Here is a 26351-nt window from a genome sequence, read left to right as displayed (position 1 = left end):
GACTTTAAAAGACATAAGAAGTAAGTGGGCAATGACTTCTAGAATGGTACCAATTTCCAGTGATTTCTGAAAGAGGAGCTTCAGAGAGCCACTTCCCAGCAAAACAATCATAATTGGTAAAAAAAAAAAAAAAAAAAATTACTAAAGAAGAAGATAAGAGGAGGGAAGATGGCAGAGTTGGAGGGTCCTGAGTTTACTTTGTCTCACAGACAAACCAAGGCAACAGCTACATCTGTTGTACTAACTCTGAAAATGACCTAAAGACTGGCAAAATGGATCTTCCAAAGCTAGTTGTAGAGAAAAGGCTATAGCTAAAAGAAGCGGAGGGGCAGTTGGGAACCAGACTCCCAGCACAGCAAACCACAAATAGGGACATCACAAACATGGAGGAAAGGGAGGATAAGACCCCACACTGGGTATCCCTGGCCCTGGGGACCTGGACTTAGAAGACAAGTCCCCATAACATCTGGCTTTGAAAATCAGCAGTGCTTAACTCCAGGAGAGCCAGAGGACAATAGGAAACTGAGTCTCCACCTTTAAAGAACCAGCATCCTAAATAACTCACCAGAACACAGCAAAGAAACAGCAGTTTGAAAAGTGTCTAGGATATATGTGAAAGGGGCTTATTGACTACTTGTAAGGCATGTGCCAAAGGGGCAAGGATCTGCATATTTCTCTGGGAACAGAAATGGTGGCAGGCACTGTTTTTCTTGCCTTCCCCCAGCCTAGATGGCTAGACATTTGGGGGAGCCAGTATTAACAGTTTCCATGTACCTTGCCAGTACCGCATGCCCCTCTCTGACATTCCACATAAACCTACTTGCCTCACTTCCCTCCAAAGTGACTCATACCCTGAGGGGCAAAGATTTAAACAGCCCCACACACCAGTATGTCTGCAGTTAGGCCTCGTAACTACACAGGAAGCAAGCCTTACCCATCAGTGTGCCCACAGCTGTGGTACAGGCAAATTGCAGGCAGCTAGGCTGAGTGACAGTCCCACCTACCAGTGGGCTCATGGTGGTTGCAGCCAGCCCTCTTAAACCCTGCCCAATGTACCTAGTGGTTTATTGCAGCCAGCTAGGCTGAGGGCCATCCCCACTCACCAGCCTGTCCATAAAATTCACAGCTCAGCCACAATAAGAGGACACACGCAGCCCATGCAGACTAAACTTGCGGAGTACCTAGTCCTAGTGAGTGGGGGATTGTGTTGTAGGGTACCAGGACCTCTTCTACGCAAGCCCACTACTTTCAAGACCAGGAGATACAGCTGACCTACATAATATAGAGAAGCAAACACAGAGTTAGAAAAAAATGAAGAGACAGAGGAATATATCCCAAATGAAAGATTTTCCCTGCTCTGAGAAGGACATAGGTATCCGGGTCCAGCAAGCACAGAAAGCCCCTAAGAAGATGAACCCAAGCAGGCCACACCAAGACACACAGTTAAAACAGCAAAAAGAAAGCTAGAGAATTTTAAAAGCAGCAAGAGAAAATAAAACCATTACATACAAGGGAAACCCCATAAGTCTATCAGCTCATTTCTCAGCAGAAACTGCATGCAAAAACGGAGGAGCATGACATAGTCAAATGGTCAAACAAAAAAACCTACAACAAAGACTACTCCCCCTGGCAAGATTATCATTCAGAATTGAAAGAGAGAGAAAGTTTCTCCAAAAGCAAAGTTAAAAGAGTTCATCATACTAAATAAGCCTTAATGTTAAGAATTTTTCAAGTGAAAGGAAAAGGCATAAATAGAAGAAAATTATGACAGGATTATATCTACAAAAATTAGTTAAGGAATACACAAAGTAAAATAGGAACTCTGTAGTTAAGGAATACACAAAGTAAAATAGGAACACTATAAATAAAACATGGAGGGGGAGTAAAAATTTTGTGCTTTAAAAATGTGTTCAAATTTAAGTGACCATCAACTTACTATAGAATGGTATATACATATAATGTTACATTTGAATCCCATGGTAACCACAAATCAAAAACCTGTATAGATACTAAATGTTATAATAAAGAGAAAGGAATCCAAGCATAACACTAAAGAAAGCCTCAGACTACAAGGAAAGAGAGCAAGAGAAGAAGAAAGGAAAAGAACTGCAAAAACAACCAGAAAACAACAAAATGGCAATAAGTATATACCTATCAATAATGACTAAATGTAAATGGATTAAATATTCAAATCAAAAGACAGAGGGTGATGGAATGGATGGGGGGGGGGGGGCGGAACGAAACCCATCTCTATGCTGCTGACCAGAGATTCACATTAGATCTAAAGATATATAGAGAATGAAAGTGAAGGGATGGAAAAAGATATTCCATCCAAATGAAAGCGAATGAAACAAAAGCAACCAGGGTAGCAATACTTTTATCAGACAAAAAATAGAATTTAAAACAAAGAGTATAGCAAGAGATAAAGAAGAGCCTTACATAGTGATAATGGGATCAGTCCAAAGATAGGATGTAACAGTTGCGAATATCTAAGCATCGAATATAGGAGCACCTAAATATATAAGGCAAATATTCACAGGAAATTGAGGCAAATTCACAGAAATACAATAATAGAGAATTTTAACACTCCACTTAAACATCAATGGGTAGATCATCCAGAGAGAAAATCAAGAAGGAAACTGGCTTTGAATGGCACATTAGACCAAATGTACTTAACAGAGATATATGTAGAACATTCCATTTCAAAACACATTATTTTCAGGTACATATGGAACATTGTCCAGGATAGATCAATGTTGGCTGCAAAACAAATCTTAATAAATTTAAGAAGACTGAAATCATATCAAGCATCTTTCCTGACCACAACAGTGTGAAATTAGAAATCAGTGACAAGAAAAATACTGGAAAAAACACAAACAGGTGAAGGCTTAACAACATGCTATTAAACAAAGAATGGGTCAATGAAGGAAATCAGAGACAATTAAAAAGTACATGTAGATTAATGGAAATAGAAACACAATAGTCTAAAATCTTTGGGGTGCAGCAAAAGCAGTTTTAGGAGGGAAGTTTACAGTGCCACAGGCCTATGTCAAAAGATGACAAAAATCACAAACCTCTAACATCTAAAGGAACTAGGAAAAGAACAAAGCTCAAAGCTAAAATGAAGGAAATAATAAAGATTAGAGTGGAAAGAAATAGAGACAAAAAAAAGAAAAAATCAGTGAAATCAAGAGCTGTTTTTTTTTTTTTTGAAAGGATAAAATTGATAAACCTTTTAGGCAGACTCATTAAGAAAAAAAAAGTGGTCTCAGATAAATAAGATCAGAAATGAAAGACGAAAAATAACAACACAAAAATACAGAGGATTATAACACTGTGAAAAATTACATGCCAATAAATTGGTCCTAGAAGAAATGGATAATTCCTAGATTATCCATTCCTAGAATGGATAATTCCCAGTCTTCCAAAATTGAATCAGAAAGAAATAGAAAATCTGAGCAGACTGATTACTAGTAATGCAGTTGAACTGGTAATCAAAAAAACTCCCAACAAGCAAAAATCCAGGACCAGATGGTTTCACATGTGAATTCTACCAAACATTTAAGAGTTAACACCTGGTCTTCTTACGCTACCCAAAAAATATAGGAAGAAGGAAAACTTCCAAATTCATTCTACAAGGCCAGCATTACCCTGATACCAAACCCCGATAAAGACACTATGTAAAAAGAAAACTGTTGGCCGGTATCCCTGATGAACATAAATGGAGATATCCTCAATGAAATATTAGCAAACCAAATTCAATAATATACTAAAAGGATCATTCACCACAATCAAGAAGGATTTATTCAGGGACACAAGAATGGTTCTATATTCACAAATCAGTTAGTGTGATTAACAGGAAGGATAAAAACCATGTGATCATCTCATTAGGTGCTGAAAAAGCATTTGGCAAAGTAGAATATCCACTCATGATAAAAACTCTCAACAAAGTGGTATTTAGAGGGAACATACCTCAACATAATGGAAGCCATATATGAAAACCCACACTAACATTATACTCAGTAGTAAAAAATTAAAAACTCTTCTTTAAGATCAGGGACAAGGATGTCTACCCTTACCACTTTTATTCAGTGTACTACTGCAAGTCCTAACTGTGGCAGTCAGACAAGGAATTAAAAGACATCCAAATTCAAAAGGAGAAAGTAAAATTTTTCCTATTTGAAGATGACATGATATTATATATAGAAAACCTGAAAGACTTCACAAAAAAACTCTTAAGATTCAGTAAAGTTGCAAGATAGAAAAATTAATACCCAGAAATTGATAGCATTTCTCTACACTAATAACATAGGAAGAGAAATTGAGAAAACATTTTGTTTACAATTGTACCAAAAAGGATAAAATATAAAGGAATATATTTAACAAAGTAGATAAAAGACCTGTACTCTGAAAACTGTGGGACAGTGATGAAAGAAATTGAAGATGACACAAACAAATGAAAAGATATACCATGTTCATGGATTGGAAGAATTAATATCATTAAAATGCCCATACTACCCAAAGCAATATATGGATTCAATGCAATCTGTATAAAAAATACCAATAGCATTTTTCACAGAACTAGAACAAATTATCATAAAATTGTATGGAACTAAAAAAAAATCCCAAATAGACAAAGTAATCTTGAGAAAGAGGAACAAAGCTTGAGGTTCACAATCCCAAATTTCAAGATCTACTACAGGAAGCTAGAATAATCAAAACAATATGGTACTGGCCCTAAACTAGATACATAGATCAATGGAACAGAATACAGAGCCCAGAAATAAATCCACACCTATATGGCCAATTACTCTATAACAAAGGAGGCAAGAGATACATAATGGAGAAAAAGTCTTTTAAATAAATGATGCTTGGAAAATTGGATAGCTACATGCAAAAGCATGAAACTGGGTGATTTTCTTATATCTTATACAAAAATAAACTCAAAATGGATTAAAGACCTAAATGTGATACCTAAAATCTAAAACTCCAAAAGAAAACCTAGGCAGTAATCTCTTTGGACTTCGGCATAAGCAACATATTTATGCATGTGTTTCCTCAAGCTGGGAAACCAAAGCAAAAATAAACTGTTGGGACTACATCAGAGTAAAAAGATTTTGCACAGCAAAGGAAACCATCAATAAAATGAAAAGGCAGCCTGCTTCGTGGAGAGCCTGCTTCTCCCTCTCCCTCTGTTGCCTCCCCCTGCTTGTGCTCTCTCTCTCTCTTTGTCAAATAATAAAATCTTTTTTTTAATAAATTAATTTTTATTGGTGTTCAATTTACCACCATACAGAATAACACCCAGTGCTCATCCCATCAAGTGTCCCCCTCAGTGCCCGTCACCCATTCACCCCCACCCCCCGCCCTCCTCCCCTTCCACCACCCCTAGTTCATTTCCCAGAGTTAGGATTCTTTATGTTCTGTCTCCCTTTCTGATATTTCCCACATATTTCTTCTCCCTTCCCTTCTATTCCCTTTCACTATTATTCATATTCCCCAAATGAATGAGAACATACCCTGTTTGTCCTTCTCCGATTGACTTACTTCACTCAGCATAATACCCTCCAGTTCCATCCACGTTGAAGCAAATGGTGGGTATTTGTCATTTCTAAAGGCTGAGTAATATTCCATTGTATACATAGACCACATCTTCTTTATCCATTCATCTTTCGATGGACACCGAGGCTCCTTCCACAGTTTGGCTACTGTGGACATTGCTGCTAGAAACATCGGGGTGCAGGTGTCCCGGCGTTTCATTGCATCTGAATCTTTGGGGTAAATCCCTAACAGTGCAATTGCTGGGTCGTAGGGCAGGTCTATTTAACTCTTTGAGGAACCTCCACAGTTTTCCAGAGTGGCTGCACCAGTTCACATTCCCACCAACAGTGTAAGAGTGTTCCCTTTTCTCCGCATCCTCTCCAACATTTGTGGTTTCCTGTCTTGTTAATTTTCCCCATTCTCACTGGTGTGAGGTGGTATCTCATTGTGGTTTGGATTTGTATTTCCCTGATGGCAAGTGATGCAGAGCATTTTCTCATGTGCGTGTTGGCCATGTCTGTCTTCCTCTGTGAGATTTCTCTTCATGTCTTTTGCCCATTTCATGATTGGATTGTTTGTTTCTTTGGTGTTGAGTTTGATAAGTTCTTTATAGATCTTGGAAACTAGCCCTTTATCTGATAGGTCATTTGCAAATATCTTCTCCCATTCTGTAGGTTGTCTTTTAGTTTTGTTGACTGTATCCTTTGCTGTGCAAAAGCTTCTTATCTTGATGAAGTCCCAATAGTTCATTTTTGCTTTTGTTTCTTTTGCTTTCGTGGATGTATCTTGCAAGAAGTTACTGTGGCCAAGTTCAAAAAGGGTGTTGCCTGTGTGCTCCTGTAGGATTTTGATGGAATCTTGTCTCACATTTAGATCTTTCATCCATTTTGAGTTTATCTTTGTGTATGGTGCAAGAGAGTGGTCTAGTTTCTTCTTCTGCATGTGGATGTCCAATTTTCCCAGCACCATTTATTGAAGAGACTGTCTTTCTTCCAATGGATAGTCTTTCCTCCTTTATCGAATATTAGTTGACCATAAAGTTCAGGGTCCACTTCTGGGTTCTCTATTCTGTTCCATTGATCTATGTGTCTGTTTTTGTGCCAGTACCACACTGTCTTGATGACCACAGCTTTGTAGTACAACCTGAAATCTGGCATTGTGATGCCCCCAGATATGGTTTTCTTTTTTAAAATTCCCCTAGCTATTCGGGGTCTTTTCTGATTCCACACAAATCTTAAAATAATTTGTTCTAACTCTCTGAAGAAAGTCCATGGTATCTTGATAGGGATTGCATTAAATGTGTAAATTGCCCTGGGTAACATTGACATTTTCACAATATTAATTCTGCCAATCCATGAGCATGGAATATTTTTCCATCTCTTTGTGTCTTCCTCAATTTCTTTCAGAAGTGTTCTATAGTTTTTAGGGTATAGATCCTTTACCTCTTTGGTTAGGTTTATTCCTAGGTATCTTATGCTTTTGGGTGCAATTGTAAATGGGATTGACTCCTTAATTTCTCTTTCTTCAGTCTCATTGTTAGTGTATAGAAATGTCATTGATTTCTGGGCATTGATTTTGTATCCTGCCACACTACCAAATTGATGTATGAGTTCAGCAATCTTGGGGTGGAGGCTTTTGGGTTTTCTATGTAGAGTATCATGTCATCGGCGAAGAGGGAGAGTTTGACTTCTTCTTTGCCAATTTGAATGCCTTTAATGTCTTTTTGCTGTCTGATTGCTGAGGCTAGGACTTCCAGTACTATGTTGAATAGCCGTGGTGAGAGTGGACATCCCTGTCTTGTTCCTGATCTTAGGGGAAAGGCTCCCAGTGCTTCCCCATTGAGAATGATATTTGCTGTGGGCTTTTCGTAGATGGCTTTTAAGATGTTGAGGAAAATTCCCTCTATCCCTACACTCTGAAGAGTTTTGATCAGGAATGGATGCTGTATTTTGTCAAATGCTTTCTCTGCATCTAATGAGAGGATCATATGGTTCTTGGTTTTTCTCTTGCTGATATGATGAATCACATTGATTGTTTTATGAGTGTTGAACCAGCCTTGTGTCCCGGGGATAAATCCTACTTGGTCATGGTGAATAATTTTTTAATGTGTTGTTGGATCCTATTGGCTAGTATCTTGTTGAGAATTTTTGCATCCATGTTCATCAGGGATATTGGTCTGTAATTCTCCTTTTTGGTGGGGTCTTTGTCTGGTTTTGGAATTAAGGTGATGCTGGCCTCATAGAATGAATTTGGAAGTACTCCATCTCTTTCTATCTTTCCAAACAGCTTTAGTAGAATAGGTATGATTTCTTCTTTAAACGTTTGATAGAATTCCCCTGGGAAGCCATCTGGCCCTGTCTTGGGAGGTTTTTGATGACTGCTTCAATTTCCTCCCTGGTTATTGGCCTGTTCAGGTTTTCTATTTCTTCCTGTTCCAGTTTTGGTAGTTTGTGGCTTTCCAGGAATGCGTCCATTTCTTCTAGATTGCCTAATTTATTGGCGTAGAGCTGTTCATAATATGTTTTTAAAATCGTTTGTATTTCCTTGGTGTTGGTAGTGATCTCTCCTTTCTCATTCATGATTTTATTAATTTGAGTCTTCTCTCTCTTTTTAATAAGGTTGGCTAATGGTTTATCTATCTTATTAATTCTTTCAAAGAACCAACTCCTGGTTCTATTGATCTGTTCCACAGTTCTTCTGGTTTCAATTCGAGTTCTGCTCGAATTTTAATTAACTCTCTTCTTCTGCTGGGCGTCGGGTCCATTTGCTGTTTTTTCTCTAGCTCCTTTATGTGTAAGGTTAGCTTTTGTATTTGAGTTCTTTCCAGTTTTTGAATGGATGCTTGTATTGCGATGTATTTCCCCCTCAGGACTGCTTTTGCTGCATTCCAAAGATTTTGAACAGTTTTATCTTCATTCTCATTAGTTTCCATGAATCTTTTTAATTCTTCCTTAATTTCCTGGTTGACCCTTTCATCTTTTAGCAGGATGGTCCTTAACCTCCACGTGTTTGAGGTCCTTCCAAACTTCTTGTTGTGATTTAGTTCTAATTTCAAGGCATTATTGTCTGAGAATATGCAGGGGACGATCCCAATCTTTTGGTATCAGTTCAGACCCGATTTGTGACCCAGTATGTGGTCTATTCTGGAGAAAGTTCCATGTGCACTTGAGAAGAATATGTATTCAGTTGAGTTTGGATGTAAAGTTCTGTAGATATCTGTGAAATCTATCTGGTCCAGTGTATCATTTAAAGCTCTCATTTCTTTGGAGATGTGCTTAGAAGACCTATCGAGGGTAGAAAGAGCTAGATTGAAGTCACCAAGTATAAGTGTATTATAATCTAAGTATTTCTTCACTTTGGTTAATAATTGGTTTAAGTATTTGGCAGCTCCCACATTCGGGGCATATATATTGAGGATTGTTAAGTCCTCTTGTTGGATAGATCCTTTAAGTATGATATAGTGTCCCTCTTCATCTCTCACTACAGTCTTCGGGGTAAATTTTAGTTTATCTTATATAAGGATGGCTACCCCTGCTTTCTTTTGAGAATCATTTGAATGGTAAATGGTTCTCCAACCTTTTATTTTCAGGTTGTAGGTGTCCTTCTGTCTAAAATGAGTCTCTTGTAGACAGCATATAGATGGGTCCTGCTTTTTTATCCAGTCTGAAACCCTGCGCCTTTTGATGGGGTCATTAAGCCCGTTCACGTTCAGAGTTACTATTGACAGATATGAGTTTAGTGTCATCATGATATCTATTCAGTCCTTGTTTTTGTGGATTGTTCCACTGAACTTCTTCTTAAAGGGGAATTTTAAGAGTCCCCCTTAAAATTTCATGCAGAGCTGGTTTGGAGGTCACATATTCTTTCAGTTCCTGCCTGTCTTGGAAGCTCTTTATCTCTCCTTCCATTTTGAATGAGAGCCTTGCTGGATAAAGTATTCTTGGTTGCATGTTCTTCTCATTTAGGACCCTGAATATATCCTGCCAGCCCTTTCTGGCCTGCCACGTCTCTGTGGAGAGGTCTGCTGTTACCCTAATATTCCTCCCCATGAAAGTCAGGGACTTCTTGTCTCTTGCTGCTTTAAGGATCTTCTCTTTATCTTTGGAATTTGCAAGCTTCACTATTAGATGTCGAGGTGTTGAACGGTTTTTATTGATTTTAGGGGGGGATCTCTCTATTTCCTGGATCTGAATGCCTGTTTCCCTTCCCAGATTGGGAAAGTTTTCAGCTAGGATTTGTTCAAATACATATTCTGGCCCTCTGTCCCTTTCGGCGCCCTCGGGAACCCCAATTAAGCGTAGGTTTTTCTTCCTGAGGCTGTCATTTATTTCCCTTAATCTGTCTTCATGGTCTTTTAATTGTCTCTTTTTTCCTCAGTTTCCCTCTTTGCCATTAACTTGTCTTCTGTGTCACTCACTCGTTCTTCCACCTCGTTAACCCTCGTCGTTAGGACTTCTAGTTTGGATTGCATCTCATTCAATTGATTTTTAATTTCTGCCTGATTGGATCTAAATTCTGTAGTCATGAAGTCTCGTGAGTCCTTAATGCTTTTTTCTAGAGCCACCAGTAGCTGTATAATAGTGCTTCTGAATTGGCTTTCTGACATTGAATTGTAATCCAGATTTTGTAACTCTGTGGGAGAGAGTACTGTTTCTGATTCTTTCTTTTGAGGTGAGGTTTTCCTTCTAGTCATTTTTCTCAGTGCAGAGTGGCCAAAAACAAGTTGTATTGGGAAAAGGAGAAAAAGAGAGAGAAGGAAAGAAAATAGAAAAAGAAGAAAGAAAAAGAAGAAAAAAAGGAAAAAGAAAAAGAGAAAGAAAAAGAAAGGTGAAAAAAAAGGGGGGTGGGGGAAACAATCAGAAATCAAAAAGAAAAAAAAAAGAAAAAAAACAAAAAACACGGAGTATCTTCTGATTCCGTATACTTTAAGTCCCTTGACTTCCCCTGGAACTGGTCTATCCAGCTGTCTTCTGGGGGAGGGGCCTGCTGTGCTGATTTTCAGGTGTTAGCACTTGGTGGAGCTGCTCTGCTCCCTGCCTGCTGCAGGGCTCAGTGGGGGTTGTTTACCCCGTGAGGCCCCAGGAGGAACAGCCACGGTGGCTATGGCAGCTCTGCAAATAATAAAATCTTAAAAAAAAAAAAAAAACTTTCCATAACTCAACAGATAAACCATCCAATTAAAAAATTGGCAGATCGCCTTAAAAGACATTTCTAAAGAAGACATTCACGTGGCCAAGAGTCATAAAAAGATGCTCAACATCACTAACTATCAGGGAAATTCAAATCAAAACCACAGTGAACTTCACCTGTCAGAATGGGTAGTATCAAAAAGTAGAGATAACAAGTGTTGGTGAGTATGTAAAGAAAAGGAAACCCTTGTGCACTGTTGGTAGGAATGTAAATTGTTGCAGACAATGTGGAACACAGTATGGAGGTTTGTAAATTTTAAATTTAAAAATTAAATTAGGGGCAGCCCTGGTGGTTTAGCGGTTTAGCACCGCCTTCAGCCCAGGGTGTGATCCTGGAGACCCGGGATCAAGTCTCACGTCAGGCTCCCTACATGGAGCCTGCTTCTCCCTCTGCCTATGTCTGTCCCCCGCCCCCCCCGCCAAATAAATAAATAATCAATCTTTAAAAAAATTAAATCTAGAATACCATATGATCCAGTAATACTGGGTATCTACCCAAAGAAAACAGAAAACAGTAATTTGAAGGATATATGCACCCCTGTGTTAATTGCAGCATTATAGCAGCCAAAATATGGAAGTAATCCAAGTGTCCCTCAACAGATAAGAATTGATAATGAAGATGTGTGTGGAATATTACATAATGGAATATTACTCAGCCATTAAAAAAATGAGATCTTGCCATTTGCAGTATCATGGATAGATGTTGAGGGTATTATGCTAAATGAGATAAGCTAGAGAAAGACAAATGCTGTACGGTTCCACTTATATGTGGAAACTAAAAAAACAAAAAACTAGAAGGAGAGTCGTAAATTTAGAGAACAAACTGATAGTTGCCAATGGGGAGAAAGGTGAGGAGTGGACACAATAGATGAAGGGGATTATGAGATAGAAACTTCCTGTTATATAATAAAGTCACAGAGAATGAGAACTGCAGCAAAGTTAATATAGTCAACAGTGTTTTATGATGACAGATGGTGACGATACACTTATTGTGATGAAATACAGAATTGCCAAATCACTGTGTTGAACACCTGAATACTATTCATATTATTCATATTATTATTAATATATAACATATATTAATAATAAAATGCTTAAATAATAAAATGTATGTCAACTATACTTCAACAGTTTTTTTTTTTTTTTTTTTTTTAAGAGAGAGCATGAACAGGGTAGGGAGATAGAGGAAAGATAAAGAATCCTAAGGAAGAGGCTCCATGCCCATCGCAGAGCCCAGTTTGGGTTTCAATCTCATGACCTTGAGATCATGAGCAGAAATCAAGAGCAGAACACTCAACTGACTGAGCCAGCCAGGCACCCCTCAAAAATAAAAATTTTTAGAAAGTAATGTCTGAGGGTACAGAGCAAACAAAACATTTGTTCAAGAAAATATACTGAATTTCAGTAAAAACAGTAAGTTTCTGTGGCATTTGAGCTACAATTTTCTGTTCTTTCCCACTCCCCACTTCTACCCCCAGCTCTCAGCTAAGAACTACAGCATCTCCCTGGGAAAGACAGACTGCCAGCAGTTCTCATTCTCCCAGCTCTATAAGGCAGAGGCTAAATTCCAGGAGAGATAGATGCTCACGTCCTCCGCCCGGCACCCATTCATTTCTATCTCAGCTTCAGCAAGCAATGAATACAGGGGCCTCAGTTCTCAGCCCATCTTGCTCATAAAGGTATTATGCCAGGAGAGACAAGCTGAAAAGCCCAGAATCAACTGTCCCCACCCAACCCCCCCCCCCCCCCCCCGTTCACAAAGCAGAAGTGTCATTCCAAGAAAAGGGCCACTGTTCCCAGCCCCAGCTCTAGAACAGTGGCTCAGAGATTTTTACCCAAGGGAAGAAACAGGCCATCAGAACATTGAGCTCTAAAACCTTCCCCAAAGGAAATGACTTTATTTGGAACAGTGTGGAGAAGTTCAAGCCCAAGAGCACTCTTGGGAATAGTGGAGATTTGGTGAGAAGGCCAGTATGATACAGATAGAAAAAAAACCAGACACCATAAGAAAAAAATCTGTATCACTTATGAATATCGACATGAATATCCTCAACAAAATACTACCAGTCTAAATCCATCAATACAGAGAAAAAGACTGTTTATCATGAGTGAGTGTAGTTTATCCCAAGCATGCAGTGTTGGTTTAATATTTGAAAATCAAGTAATGTAATCTAACATACCAATAGAATACAGGACAGAATCCACATGATCAACTTAATAGGCTTAGTCAGCTAAAGCATGTGACAAAATCTATCACCTATTGTAAAAACACTTAACAAGCTAGGAATAGAAACAAACTGCCTCAGCCTGATTATGAGCATCTATGAAAACCCACAGCTGACATACTTCATGGTAAAAGACTGAATACTTTATCCCTAAGTACAAGAACAAGGCAAGGATGTCTTTTTTCCTGTTTTGTTCAACATTATGCTGGAGGTTCTTACTAGAGCAATTAGGCAAGAAAATAAAAGACATCCAAATTGGAAAGGAGGAAGCAAAACTATATTTGTGGATTATATGCTCTAACAGATTAAAATCCTAAAAAGAATAGACACATTATATGGAAGTAATAAATTCAGCAAAGTTGCAGGATATAAGATCAATACATAGAAATTAAGTATTACCATATATTTTCAATGAATAATCAAAAATGAAAGCAAGAATTCCATTTATAATAGCATTAAAAAGAATAAAATAGAGGGGTGCCTAGGTGGCTCAGTTGGCTGATCATCCGGCTCTTGATTTCTTCTGCTTAGGTCATGATCTCAGGGTCCCAGGATCAAGTCCCCCATGGGGCTCCAAGCTCAGTGGGGAGTCTGCTTGAGGATTTCTCTCCCTTTTCCTCTACTCCTCTCCCTCCTTGCATGCTCTGTCTCTGAAATAAAATCTTTAAAAAATAATAAAATAGGAAAAAATAAAGCAGAAGCAGCATAAAACTGAGGAAGACCTAAATAAATGGTAAGAAATCCCATGTTTATAGATCGGAAGATTTAATAGTAAGATGGCAGTGCAGTATTTCCAAATTGAGCTACAGATCCAGCACAATCTCTACCAAAAATCAAGGTGTCTTTTTTACAGAAATTGACAAGCCTATTCTAAAATTCACGTAGATATTTAAAGGACCCAGAATAGCTCAGACAATCTTGAAAAAGAACAAAGTTCTTTGTTAATTAAAAAACTGAGTTATAGGAGAAACAATGAAGTTGCAGATTATATTTCAGTTAGGTTCTAAAATCACAGCATAACATAAAAATCAAATATATTTAAAGGTCATCATGTAGCAGGTAGAAGAGCTAGAATCAAAACTCATAGCAGCCATTATTTCCTCTTATAACAGAGAACTTTGCTGTTTCTCTGAACACAAATGAAGTTCTAGTTGCCTTTATTAAGTGGCTGTGTTGTATGAAAAATACAATAACTAGTTTTTTGACAGACACTGTAAATGAGACTGACTGGGGAGCCACTGGATACATATTCCATCTCAACTAACATGGGTGTAAATCAAATTGTGTGGTTGCTAGAGTTACCTGCAGTATTAAAGTTTTCCCTTTTCTCTGGGTCAAGAACACTTTTTTGATTTTTTTATTTTTATTTTTATTTATTTTTATTTTATGTATGTATGTATGTATGTATTTATGTATTTATTTATTTATTTATTTATTTATGAGAGAGCATGAACAGAAGGAGGAGTAAAGGGAGATGGAAAACCTTGAAGCAGGTTCCACATTGAGTGTAGGTGGAGCCCCTCTCGGGCCTTGTTCACTGAAGTCATGGCCTGAGCTGAATCCAAAAGTTGAACGCTTAACTGACTGAGCCACCCAGGCACCCTGATTTTGTATATTTTTAATGTTAGCATGATTCAATCCCAGTATATACCTAATATATATTGGTAGGCAACTCCTCTGTCATCAGCAACCCAGGTCCCTGGTGTTGGGTCTTACCTTCCCATTGGTTGAGGTTGGTTCAGGTCACAAGATTGCTGCTGGAGTACAAGCTATCACATCCCAGCTTGAAGCAGGAATCCCTACATTCAGGGAAAAGGCAAAGGGACAGGCCTTTCCTATCTGAAGAAAGTAGGAAAAGTAGTTTTGAGCTGGTCACATTGACAAGTAATTTTACCCTTAAGGGGTGGGGGTGGGGATGGTGATGTTGAATAAAAGACTAGAAAATGCTACAGGTCTGGAGGAAAAATTTTTTTTTTTAATAATTATTCTTACTGTGTTTTTACTAGATTCTGAAAAGAAATTGTCTCTCCTGTCAGAGGAACAAGAAGCAACAAGCACTTTAGTGGAAACCATCAGGCAGAGTATTCAACATAATGATGTTCTTAAGCCCATCAATCTACTTTCACAGCTAATAAAACCAGACATGAAAAGACAAAGGTAAGAATCCAGTTTTTGCTTCATGCCACTCAAAATAATTTCATGTTTAAGTATTATTTTTAAAATATCTCTAGGTATAAAAGAAACATACTCAGTGTAGAACACCTGATTGTTTCAAAAGTGCTGCCCAAATGTATCTGCTCATACTTGAGCAAACATACTAAAAGTTCTGTGTGGAGGAATAGGTTAAATTTTAGGAGGTAATTCATTCATGTCTAAAATGTACTGAGTCTTTGAGAACATTATTGGTGTTCACTGGAAACCTATGAATTTGTTAACAGTGATGTTATACATATGTACTACTTGTTCAGACCCTGTCATACCTGCACAGCTTATATTTTATTTCTTTGTGGGACATAAAAAAAAACAAAAATCTGTTTATGAATAGAAACCATTTAGAAAAGTCATGAAAAGACTGAATAACAAAGGATATGGAGGTTTCCTAATCCTTTACGATTATCTGCTAACATACTTTAGATCAGTACTCATCCCAGTCTCAATGTTAGTGAATTTTCCAGTGGAAACTTCAGAAAAGGTGACATAATAAATTCTACCAAATACTAAGTTTCCAGGTCCTTTACAAGTTTCTTTAGTTATGGCATCTTTGAAGATAACCTCAGGAGTGATAGAGCATGGATTATGAAAATGGATGGATCCTTTTGTAATCTCAAAAGTTAAGATAGAGATGACCGACCTTCACAGTCTAAAGAGCAGGTAGTTTCAAGCATCTGTAGTTTTAAGGCAGGGAAGGAAAATTAGAAATGACATGTTTTGGCTTCTGAAGCTTCTACACAAAGATCATATGAAGCATTATCAGAATCTGCATTACTCTAATTTTTTTTCTATGTTAATTTCTGAAATCAGTTCATTTCTTAAGCGTTCCTTCATTTTTAACAACTCCACTAAGAAGCTAATCTTTAAGGTTTGATTTGTGACACTTTTATGTTCACAAACCAAATAAATATAGTTCATCGTTTATTGTTAGGTTAAATAGCAAAGAGACCATACCACCTTTTATACCGTAGGGTTTAGACTCCTAACTCACTTATAAATTGTTACTTTGTCAAGTGGCAAATGAGAGGTGACTGCTTTTGCAAATTTTAATTGGAAAGTAGAGTTAAAACAGTTACCTATTATAGTTGACCCTTAAATGATCCCTCCGTGCAGTTGATAATCTATGTATAATTTTTGACTACCCCAGAACTTCATAGCTGTTGACCAGAAGTCCCACCAATGATATGATAAACAGTTAACACATTTTGTATGTTGTATTATATAATGAATTCTTAGAGCTATTAAAGAAAACACCTTTATAGTACTCTGCTGTATTGGAAAAAATACTGTGGCTGGACCCATGAAATTCAACTCCATGTTCAAGGGTCAACTGTATTTATGTTCTTAAAATATTATAACAATGTTAAAATAAGCCATTTAAAATAGGTTTTGGTATGAAACTCTACATCCCTAACATTTTTTATCCATAACTTTTTAACTTGAAATAGAAATTCAAAGTAAGTTGCAACAGTAGCCTAGAGTTCAGCATATTTTTCACCCAACTTCCCCCAAAGATAACATCTCTTAACTGTAGTGTTGTCAAAACTAGGACACTGACATGGACACATTACTGTTGACTAGACTTTATTTTTCACCATTTTACAAAACCTTCATGTATGTATTTTTATGTGCTGTGCCTATTAACTTTAAAAATATTTGTTTTATAGGAGTTTATACCGAGAAATCCTCTTCTTATCATTAGTATCTCTTGGAAGAGAGAATATTGATATTGGTAAGTTGGTTAATTAAGGATTACTAAAGGAGGTTCATTTTCTGAAGTAATTTATAAAATTGTAATTGGTATGGGTAAATGCACTTAACCTTTCAAAAGATTTCTACTTTCAAATATGCAGTTTATAGATATATATGAAATTACTTGATTACCATTTTTCAGTTTACAGCTTTTGTTTAACAAATTACAACTGCATTTTTGAAAATGTCTTTCAGAGGCTTTTGACAATGAATATGGACTTGCATACAATAATCTATCTTCAGAGAGTCTTGAAAAGTTGCAGAATATTGATGCTCCACCAAGTATCAGTGTGCAATGGTGCAGGAAGTGTTTTGGAGCACCTCTCATTTAAATAAGATGTTCACCAGATTTTAAAACACACAAAGCTTGAGGGAATAGATTCAGTTGGCAGACATCCAGGTTTATTCCAAATGCTAACAATTGATGAAAGTGAAATGAAGTTAACTCTTGGGACAATATATAATGAAATGTAACTTATACTCAATCATCTCGCGACGTAAAAATGCCATAAAAATATTCCAGGGTTAACATCTGAAGGTTTGCAACTTCTGAATGTTTCACTTGCCTCTGCTTGAAAACCGTTATTGGATTTCTCAGTATGTGTAGTTTGATAATGAGAAACGATATTCATTCTTGGCATTTTGTTTATATTTGAAGTTATTGGTTTTGGGGAATAGCAGTTTAATGTAAACTTGACTAACCCCAAAACAAATGAAATTTCAATTATAAGAGCAACTATTTGTGTATGTGTGTATATATGTGTGGCTGTGTAGGTATTTGTATGTACAGCCATATTATATTTATTAAAATTCTTAGACTGCGTGTTGCAATACAATTTTCTGAAAGGGGTGTCTTCAACTATTAAAGGACTACTACTAAACTCAGTTGTAGTCATTAATCAAAATTAAAGTCTGATGACAGCCTTGCCTCTATATCTTCACCCATCATAATTATGTATTCTCTTTCTAGTGGATTGTATCTTGAATATCCAAGTTACTTTTCATCCTCTTCCCAATATCATGTTAATTTGCAACAGCTTTAAGATTGGAGTAAATGAGCCAATCATATAGTTTAAATGAAATTAAGTCAGCCTCATAATTTACAAAATTGGAACATGCTTAAAACGCTCGTGTTTATTTTTTGGACCTGAAATTGTTCAGGTACATAAATTGTTGCTATTAGTCACTTTTAAAAACCTGTGGGATAAACTTGCACTGCACACAGAAATTTTATTCTTGTATAATATTTAGATTTGTATGCTTATTATTTGTGCATTTGTAAATACTGTTTTTTTAGGATGGATCAATTAAGTCTTAAAATGTTAAAGCTTATTGAGCTTGTTGCCAGTAGGTTCAAGAAAATCATGACCTCACATGCCTGACATTTATCATGCCTTTCATTTTAAAAACTGCCCTCAAGAACAGTTAACGTTTGCCTTAACTCTCTGCATCGTTTAAAAAGCCAGTGGTTATGTGTGCTTTTACAGTAATCATGCAGATGACTAATCAGTTGATAAAAATATTTCCAGGTGGTACAGCTAACAAGCACAAATCTCCCACCTGGTGTAATCTCTTAAAAATTGTTAGCACACCAGTCTTTCAACATTTCAGGGTTAATCTAACCTATGCAGATTTTGCTTCAATTTATTATGGAATCGCTAAGTGAAATAACTTGTCAGAAATTATGTACAACTCTCAATACCTTAAAAGTGGATCATTTGCACTGTCTCAGAGTATATATTTTTGCAACTTAACACTTGGTACTTTCAACACGTATTGCCGCAACAAAGTTTGGAATTACCTTGCATATAAACTTGAGGTTGAATAAAATGGAAAATTCTTAAGTTTGCTGTGCTTGTCTGTCACATTTTTAAGGCTTCTGAAATGTGTACGATTCTAACCTTTGTTATTTATAGAGTTCCAGTATTGTTTTCCATTTCTTCTCTGTAGACTTAACTTGAACTAAATTACTTACCAAAGCACTTCCTATTGATGTGTAATAAAGATCTCACTTAAGATTTGGCTATTCTGTACCAAAGTATACATTTTCTAGTAACTTTTTATAACATTCTAAAAGAACTCAGCCATTATACATTAGAAACTTAACCTGCTGCTCTCCTTTAGAAATAGGGACTGATTTGTGTTCAAAGTGCATAAAGGCCTTTTCTAGCACCTACCACAGAAAGGGGACCACTAAAAATTCACCGCAAACAAAACCAAAAAGCCAGATATGCAGTCATTATCCACAGATTTAGAAATGTCTAAAATGACTTATAGCAACTATAGCAACGTATGAAACTTAAAAGCCTGAGAAATCCTAGTCAAAGTCCAGATGCTTAGCATTTATACTGGTTTTAATCTAATTTTAGCTGCATTTTATAGGTTAATTATAGCATCCTGCATGTTTAAACTAAGCAAGCGTAAGACTCCCCATAATTGTGGGATATTCGATTGTTGCTTCATTCTTGGTACATCTTTTTGAAAAGTAGTTTTGTCCCCTTCAGTGACTGCACTCCCTAATACAAGTAGGGTAGTGGTTCTCATATTTTGTGCATTAGAATCAACCAGGTGTTGGTTAGTACAGGACTCTGGGCTATATACACCAGACTTGCCTTTAAGTCACTATAGTATTTTATTTTTATTTTGGTAATCATTTACAAATACTTTCCTTTTTAGCCTTTTTAGTTTGATCTTAATTTATATAGAACTGCAAGTTAGGATTTTTCATGTTCTATAGCTTTTCAGTACATGTGGGGATCTCCTTTCTAATCATCTTCTCTCAATTCTCAGCTAGTCCAGTCTGTGAGCTGGCATTATTGCTATCAGCTGGGAACCTAATGTAGAACCTGGGGCCACAAATCTTCCGAATCACTATCTGCATTTTTGGTCAGATCCCCAAGTGACTCATACACATTTTAATTGCCAAGCACAGCTTCAGTCCCTGTTAAAGCAGTTTGAAAATCCTACTCCTGTGGTTAAAATGTAAACTCCAGTTCTTTGCCCTTAAAACCTAACGTGCCTTTAAAGAGCCTTCTAGTCTGTAAAAGTTCAACTGCAATTACTACGAACTAGACAGGTTTCATTAGAAAAAGTAGATTCCTTCCTTTGCATACTTCATGGATCCAAGTGCTTCGTAAAGGCACAGTGTGAAACTATAAAATGCATGAGTAACAATTCACTAGAGTTGAAAAGCTTTTGTTAATAAAATTTGCACTGGTTTTAAAAGCTTTGTGAACTGTTTATAAAAATGCTATCAATTAACTATATGCTTTTAACAAAGGTATTTTTTATGACAAATGTCCACCTTCTTAAGGGCACTTTTCATGTATTGTGTATAGATCTTTAAAACTGTATTCCTCAAAATAAAGTGTACAACAGATTAATAGTTCTAGTCCTTCATTTCCCCCAAACTGTTCCTTGCCTTGCTGAAAAACAGGTACGCCCTTATATGCTGAGAAACCTTTCCAGAGCCACTCACCCATCCTCAAAGAAACCCTGGTCTGCCCATCTCTCCCAGTGTTACCATATGGTTTCAGCCTCTCACCTTGAAGGACAGCACTTTCAACTATCTCTTGCATACTTTTTATCCACCATCAGATCACTGTCAACTATACTCCCTTTACTATGATCTCACCCTCCATTTATCTATTTTGTCATCAATGAAAAGTCAAGAGATTTGGTGTCTGATCTTATTTATTTTGTCACTCTTAGAAAATCTCATTTTTGACTGGACTCAGACTTAGAGGTAGAAGCTCTCAGAGAGGACAGCCTCCGTCTCTTGGCAATCTGTTCCTGGCGTTTTTCTTTGGCCTCCTAAGCAAACAAAACAAACAAAGAAACAGTTATAGCTTGTCTGGGTTAAAAATCCAAAGTCAGGCCTGACTCTCCCTCCCTCAATCTTCTTGATTTACCTTCATTCTCTTGGCCAAAAGTTTAGCATATTCTGCAGCCTCTTCCTTATTTTTCTTAGTACGCTGTTTCTTCAAAGCAATACGCCGACGTTTGTGTTGGAGGACACGTGGAGTAACAAGACGCTGAATCTTGGGTGCCTTGGTTCTAGGTTTCTTACCTGAAAATTCAGATGATTCAGTCACTTCTCAATGTTCATTAGGATCTACATCTACATTTTTAATATTACAGGAATATCTAGGAAAACTTACCTGTGTGAGGCCTTTGAAGTAAAATCTGAACCACTGTTTAACTTGAAATACTACCTTTAACAAAAAGCCAAGATGTGCTAAATATTATCAGTGTAAACTGGTAAGTCCTTCTGAAGTAAACAGATTAACTTTGTCTACTAGGTGCCAGTCTTTTCCTAATTAGCACATTTAATCCTAAGACACCTCATTAAACTACACCACTAGTTTGGATGTCAACTTCAAGACCATTCATCAATTTAAGCTACTCTGTTTGGGGGACTGAAGTCCTACCTCAAGCTTCTTTTCCTATTCAATTTTGATTTCTCTTCCCCAATTAGATACATTTTTATACTGTAAGATACAGGGAAATTATTTTAAAACTGTATTAACTGTGCATATATTACTTATCTATGAAAACTAAGTAAAGTTCCACCTGCACCACTATCCTAACCACACTCTGAAATCCTATTTATGCTCAAATCTAGTATTTGCCAAGGCAGATCCTGCCAGTCTGGGGAATGAAACCATTAACGTTAGAACGTGGAGCACATTGTTCATAGAGTATCTTCATTTAGCCTGTGTCATCTATACATCCCAAATTCTATGGATTATAGATCTGCTTTGGAACAGAAGTCTTTGAGTTTAATAGATGCCTGGTGGGAATAACAAACATAGCCCAAGCATATATTCTAAAACGAAATACTCAACTGCTCAGGTTTTGTTAAAAAGTCAACCCATCCCTTAATTATAAAGATGTAAGAACCATTCTATACACACCTGTTAACTAGAACACCTATTATACTGGTGATCTTGCCAGGGGAGTTGACAATGGGCAACCACTATGTATCTGGCATTTCTTTTTAAAGTGTAAACCACATGAGAGTAACTTGTCCTTTTATACTATACCATCAACACTTACACTACCTTGCACATAGGTAGTTCAGGTATTTGAAGTGACTCATGAGCAGTTGCTATATGCCAGGCTTAAATCCCCAGTGCCAACCAATTTTTTTCACATTTGTCAGGAAAACCCAACCTGAACTGGCATCCTCTTTATTCCACATAACCTAAGTAAATATGCATACACTTTACTAGAGAAATAACGTTACAGAGCCTCACCAGTGAGGAGTTATGTCCTCTAACACACTGTGCATCTGTATGCCATCTCAAAAACTATTAAAACTCCAAAACCCCAAACACCTGCTTCTAGTATTCTGAATAAAGTGTATTTCTTCTAACAGCCACAACTCCTACAATTCCTATCCACAGCTCAGATTAAAAAGAGCCAGGAGTTAAAAGCAACTTCAGGCAATGAAAGCACTCACTACTTCTGTAAACAGACAGAACCTCTAATATGTAAAGAAAGCAAAAGTGGTGGGACTGAGGGTTTCCAATCATAGCCCCAGAATTTTCTATCATTTTACCGATTCCTAACCCAAAAGTAATGAACTTCTGATAACTTATTTTCAGATAAACTTCTACATCAGGAGACAGACAAAACTTCAAGTAAAATTGTAATACTGCAGACAAGCATCAGATTTAACAAGTGCCTGTGTTGACCCTCTCCCCATAAATACATTTACTAACATGCATACAAGATGCTACAAATGAAATTAAGCAAAATCCTCGTACCTTCTTTGTTTAGGGGCTTTCTAACAACATACTGGCGGACATCGTCTTCTTTTGACAGATTAAAAAGCTTTCGGATTCTGCTGGCTCTTTTGGGCCCCAGGCGACGAGGCACAGTAGTATCCGTGAGTCCAGGAATATCCTTCTCCCCTAAAAGAGGAAGTGATCAGACCTTTTTAATTCCACAACTTTCTTACAAACAAAAACTCTAAATTACTGTTTATGCAGTGGTAAAGAAACTGTGGATAATGCAAACGAAAAACATCTGAATCATCAGGTTTTTTTTATTTATTTTTTATTTATTTATGATAGTCACACACAGAGAGAGAGGGGCAGAGACACAGGCAGAGGGAGAAGCAGGCTCCATGCACCGGGAGCCCGACGTGGGATTCGATCCGGGGTCTCCAGGATCGCGCCCTGGGCCAAAAGGCAGGCGCCAAACCGTTGCGCCACCCAGGGATCCCTGAATTATCAGCTTTTAAAACAATGTCAACAAAAATTGAATTCAAGAACACAAGTAAACCTCACCTTTTTTCACAATAACCAAATTGAGAACACTGAGATTGGCATCCACAATGCAACCCCGAACAGATTTGCGCTTCCTTTCTCCAGTCCTCCGGGGTCGGTAGCAGGAATGCCCCTTACTCAGCAGCAGGCGGACGCGGCCATGGGTCAAGACACCCTGCTTCATGGGGAAGCCTTGTTTGTCATTGCCACCACTAATTCGCACCACGTAACCCTGTGGGACACAACCACACGTTGTAAAATAAAGGATCACGGCCCTTAAATCCTGGGGGTGTGCGAAAAACAGTATGAATTTCAGTTTTCTCGGGTCACCCAGTTTTGTCTAGATTTTCATGCCAAGATCAGTCAGCAAATTCAGTCAAGTCCTATTTCTAACCTCTTTTACTAGACGTGACCGTTCCAGCGAGGGAAAACCTATGTTATGAAACCAAAGTACAATCGAGCAACCAACCCACAAACCACCCTTGCTGGCACTTCCCACAGAACTTCAGGGGTCTTCTCCCGTTTGAGGTCCGTAACGCCGCAGGGTAACAGCGCTACCTTAAAGGGACACGTGGAAGTGGCCCCAGATGGAAGCCCGAACCCCGCTACTCCACCTGTGGCCAACGGCGCTATCAAATAGCCGAGACCATTTATTTCATTCGGGAACCAACCTTCCATTCCTCGCCCAGAGCATCGGCAGCAACTTCTGTGGCCATACGCTTCTCATAGAAGGTACGCAGTTTGCGCTCATCATCCACTTCAATGAGTTTCTGGCAGCCAGTAGCTGGGAAAGAGATGTTCAGCTAAGGATTAAGGGGAAGGAAAGAGTTTTAGAAAACCGCAGAGCCACTCACAGGTAATTCCGTTGCACAAAGCCTTTCATGTAAACCCCAGACAAGGAGCAGAAACCCTGACGTATCGTGTCGGTTTCATCCGCTAACGCGTGTGCGCACATTAATGGCGCACAAGCAGCGCACTGAAAGATCGGGCTAAGTTTTCCTCGAGCTTCGCGGAAAGCCTCCGGGGCGAAGGGCCCGCCGCGGCCCGTCCGACCCACAGGCAGCCAAAGAGGCAGCAGGGCCGCGTCTGTCGGGCTGGGCCTGAGGACGCCACCATGGCGCTCCCTGCCCGGCGCGGCTCCTGCTGTAATCGCTCGCCATCCGCTCTCCCAAGGACCCCTGCACCCAAAAGCGGCAAGCTTTCTCCCGCCTCAGACCCCTTCCCACCTAGACCTAGGACTTTGGAGAACGAGGGCTGCGGCAAGGCAGTGTCCTGGGGGGCCCGATCCATGCTCCCCTAGCCCATTTCAAAAGCTTCCACCACTTCCTACCTTCATCCTGAAGCGGCCTACCGCCTCGGAGGCGCCACGAAAAAGAGACCCGACTTCCGCTTAGCCCTCATCTCATAGGCACTTCTAGTTCTCGCGAGAGAAGCGGAAGCCTGGGATAGCGGAAGTGAGCGCGGGTAGGCGGCACTTCCGGAGGCGGGGCTAATTAGCGTGGGGCGGTCCGGGAGGGGCCGGCGGTCGCGGTCGGGTGTTCCTCTGAAGGTTGGGCTCCCCGCCGGTGGCTGTGTCAGGCGCTCCCCTGAGCCAGGGCGGAGGCCGGCTCGGTCCCCGACGTCTGCTTTTGCAGGTTTTGCAGGTACCGGGAAAGAAGGGCGGGACCGGAGTTCAGCTCTGTCGGCCTGTCCTGTACCTGACACCGCCTGAAGCTGGCCCTGCGCTGGCCCGGCCGTTGGCAGCAGGACGCCCTGCAGGCGGGGCTTGTCCGCCCGTCCTCTGGCCGCTCTGCAGCCCTCGCGCTCCTGTCCCAGCACAGCACCTGCCCTTTTGCGCAGGCCAGTAACCCGTTACCCTAAGTCCAGGCCACCATCCGTGCGTCCTAAAATGGCCTTCCCGGCCCTGCCTTGCCTCTGGGATCTTCTTAGAACGCAAAATTACGTCACCCTTGCTGGAAACGCAGCATTTCCCACCGCAGTTAAACACTTGCCGATCCCCTGTCCTTCCAAGTCCCCCCAAATTCACCTGTCGCCGCGTGTTAATAGCATGCAGGTCCGTTCCGGTGAGATGTCCCTCCCAAGAAAAGCTCTTCCTGGCCCCCTGGCTACCTAAGACCGTATCCTCCTTTTTATCTCTGGGATAGCGCTGCTCTCCTTTCTCATACTTAATCAGGATGCCTAAATGGTCTTGAGTAAGGGACAGACGGGGCTAGGTGTAGGCGGCGGGCCGCGGGATCCGGCTCACAGAAATCCCCTAAAGGCCGGGGGGTGTTAACAACCACCACAACCCAGAGGTAAGGAAACAAACCAGACCACCCTGCCCCAAGTGTCTTTTATATGACCGCCACCTGTGACCAACAAAACCAGGCCCCAAAAAGAAGCCATTAAAGATGTTACCACCAGTCCTTGCTCAAGCCAAGACGTCACTAAAATGATAAGGCCACAACTCCCTGGTCAGCTCTGAATAAAAGACCGTCGGTGGGGGCCCAGGTTGGCGACCCTGCGGGGACCCCTCTCACTCCTGAGAGCGTTTCTCCGTCTCCTTGCTTAATCAACTTCTGTTGCTTTACTCACTCTCCTCTGTCCGGGAGATTCGTTCTCCGACTCGGAGACAGGAGCCTAGCTCTCCGGCCTCAGGATGTTTGTGGTCTATGCCCTCTACTAGAAGAGAAGTTAGGCCATCGCCGCTGTCTGACCTTCACTGTGGAACACTTAGGACACAGCAAAGTGCGTGGCACATAAAAGTAAGTGCTCAGTAAATATTTGTGAAATTATCCTAACCCCAGCTCTGGTAGGTATGATTAGTCTATTACAGTGCGGTAGTATGGAACCAGCCAGTAGAGGGAGGTTAAGTGAATGTATTTTAGTGAATCTTGAGTCCACAGTGATGCAGCTCCCAATAGGACACAAGCCATGAGAAAGACACAACATATTTGATAGTCCTGGGAAGACAAGAATAGGAGCCCAGGAGGTCCCACTCTGAAGCCCGCACTCTCAATCCGTGTCCTGCAGAAAGGAACATTGATTGTCTATTGTTTATTTACTCTATTTTTTAAAAGGAATAAAAACTCCTGCATTTCAGGTAAACAATAATTTGCTTTCCAAGATTATTACATCCCATCTTCCACTTCAATATCACAAAGATTTGAGTTTAGGCC

At 39.3% G+C, this 26351-nt stretch overlaps 3 protein-coding genes across 4 annotated transcripts in view; 2 read left to right on the top strand and 1 right to left on the bottom strand.

Moving 5' to 3' along the window:
* The window catches only part of DENND4C (DENN domain containing 4C), a 130814-nt gene extending 110513 nt beyond the window's left edge, over nt 1-20301 (top strand). For both annotated transcript variants that reach the window (XM_055301978.1, XM_055301977.1), the window contains 3 exons: nt 14962-15112; nt 16834-16898; nt 17114-20301. In XM_055301978.1, the coding sequence (XP_055157953.1) occupies nt 14962-15112; nt 16834-16898; nt 17114-17250 (353 nt within the window). In that variant the 3' untranslated portion in view covers nt 17251-20301. The remainder of the gene's footprint in view (nt 1-14961; nt 15113-16833; nt 16899-17113) is intronic.
* A 322-nt stretch (nt 20302-20623) lies between these two features.
* RPS6 (ribosomal protein S6) lies at nt 20624-24617 on the bottom strand. The gene is made up of 6 exons (XM_055301982.1): nt 24524-24617; nt 23865-23996; nt 23215-23425; nt 22690-22836; nt 20830-20987; nt 20624-20731 (listed from the first exon to the last, which is right to left on the bottom strand). The coding sequence occupies exons 1-6, from the start codon at nt 24527-24529 to the stop codon at nt 20636-20638; spliced, it is 750 nt and encodes a 249-aa protein (XP_055157957.1). The 5' UTR covers nt 24530-24617; the 3' UTR covers nt 20624-20635.
* Nucleotides 24618-24750: 133 nt separating this feature from the next.
* Nucleotides 24751-26351, top strand: part of ACER2 (alkaline ceramidase 2) — a 57036-nt gene continuing 55435 nt past the window's right edge. The window contains exon 1 of the mRNA XM_055301980.1: nt 24751-25937. Coding sequence (XP_055157955.1) covers nt 25845-25937 — 93 coding nt within the window. The 5' untranslated portion in view covers nt 24751-25844. The remainder of the gene's footprint in view (nt 25938-26351) is intronic.

This window comes from Nyctereutes procyonoides, unplaced genomic scaffold (assembly GCF_905146905.1).
Source record: "Nyctereutes procyonoides isolate TBG_1078 unplaced genomic scaffold, NYPRO_anot_genome, whole genome shotgun sequence".
Taxonomy (NCBI): Eukaryota; Metazoa; Chordata; class Mammalia; order Carnivora; family Canidae; genus Nyctereutes; species Nyctereutes procyonoides.
Note: the sequence above shows the minus strand (reverse complement) of the source record. Positions and strands in the feature narration are given on the sequence as shown.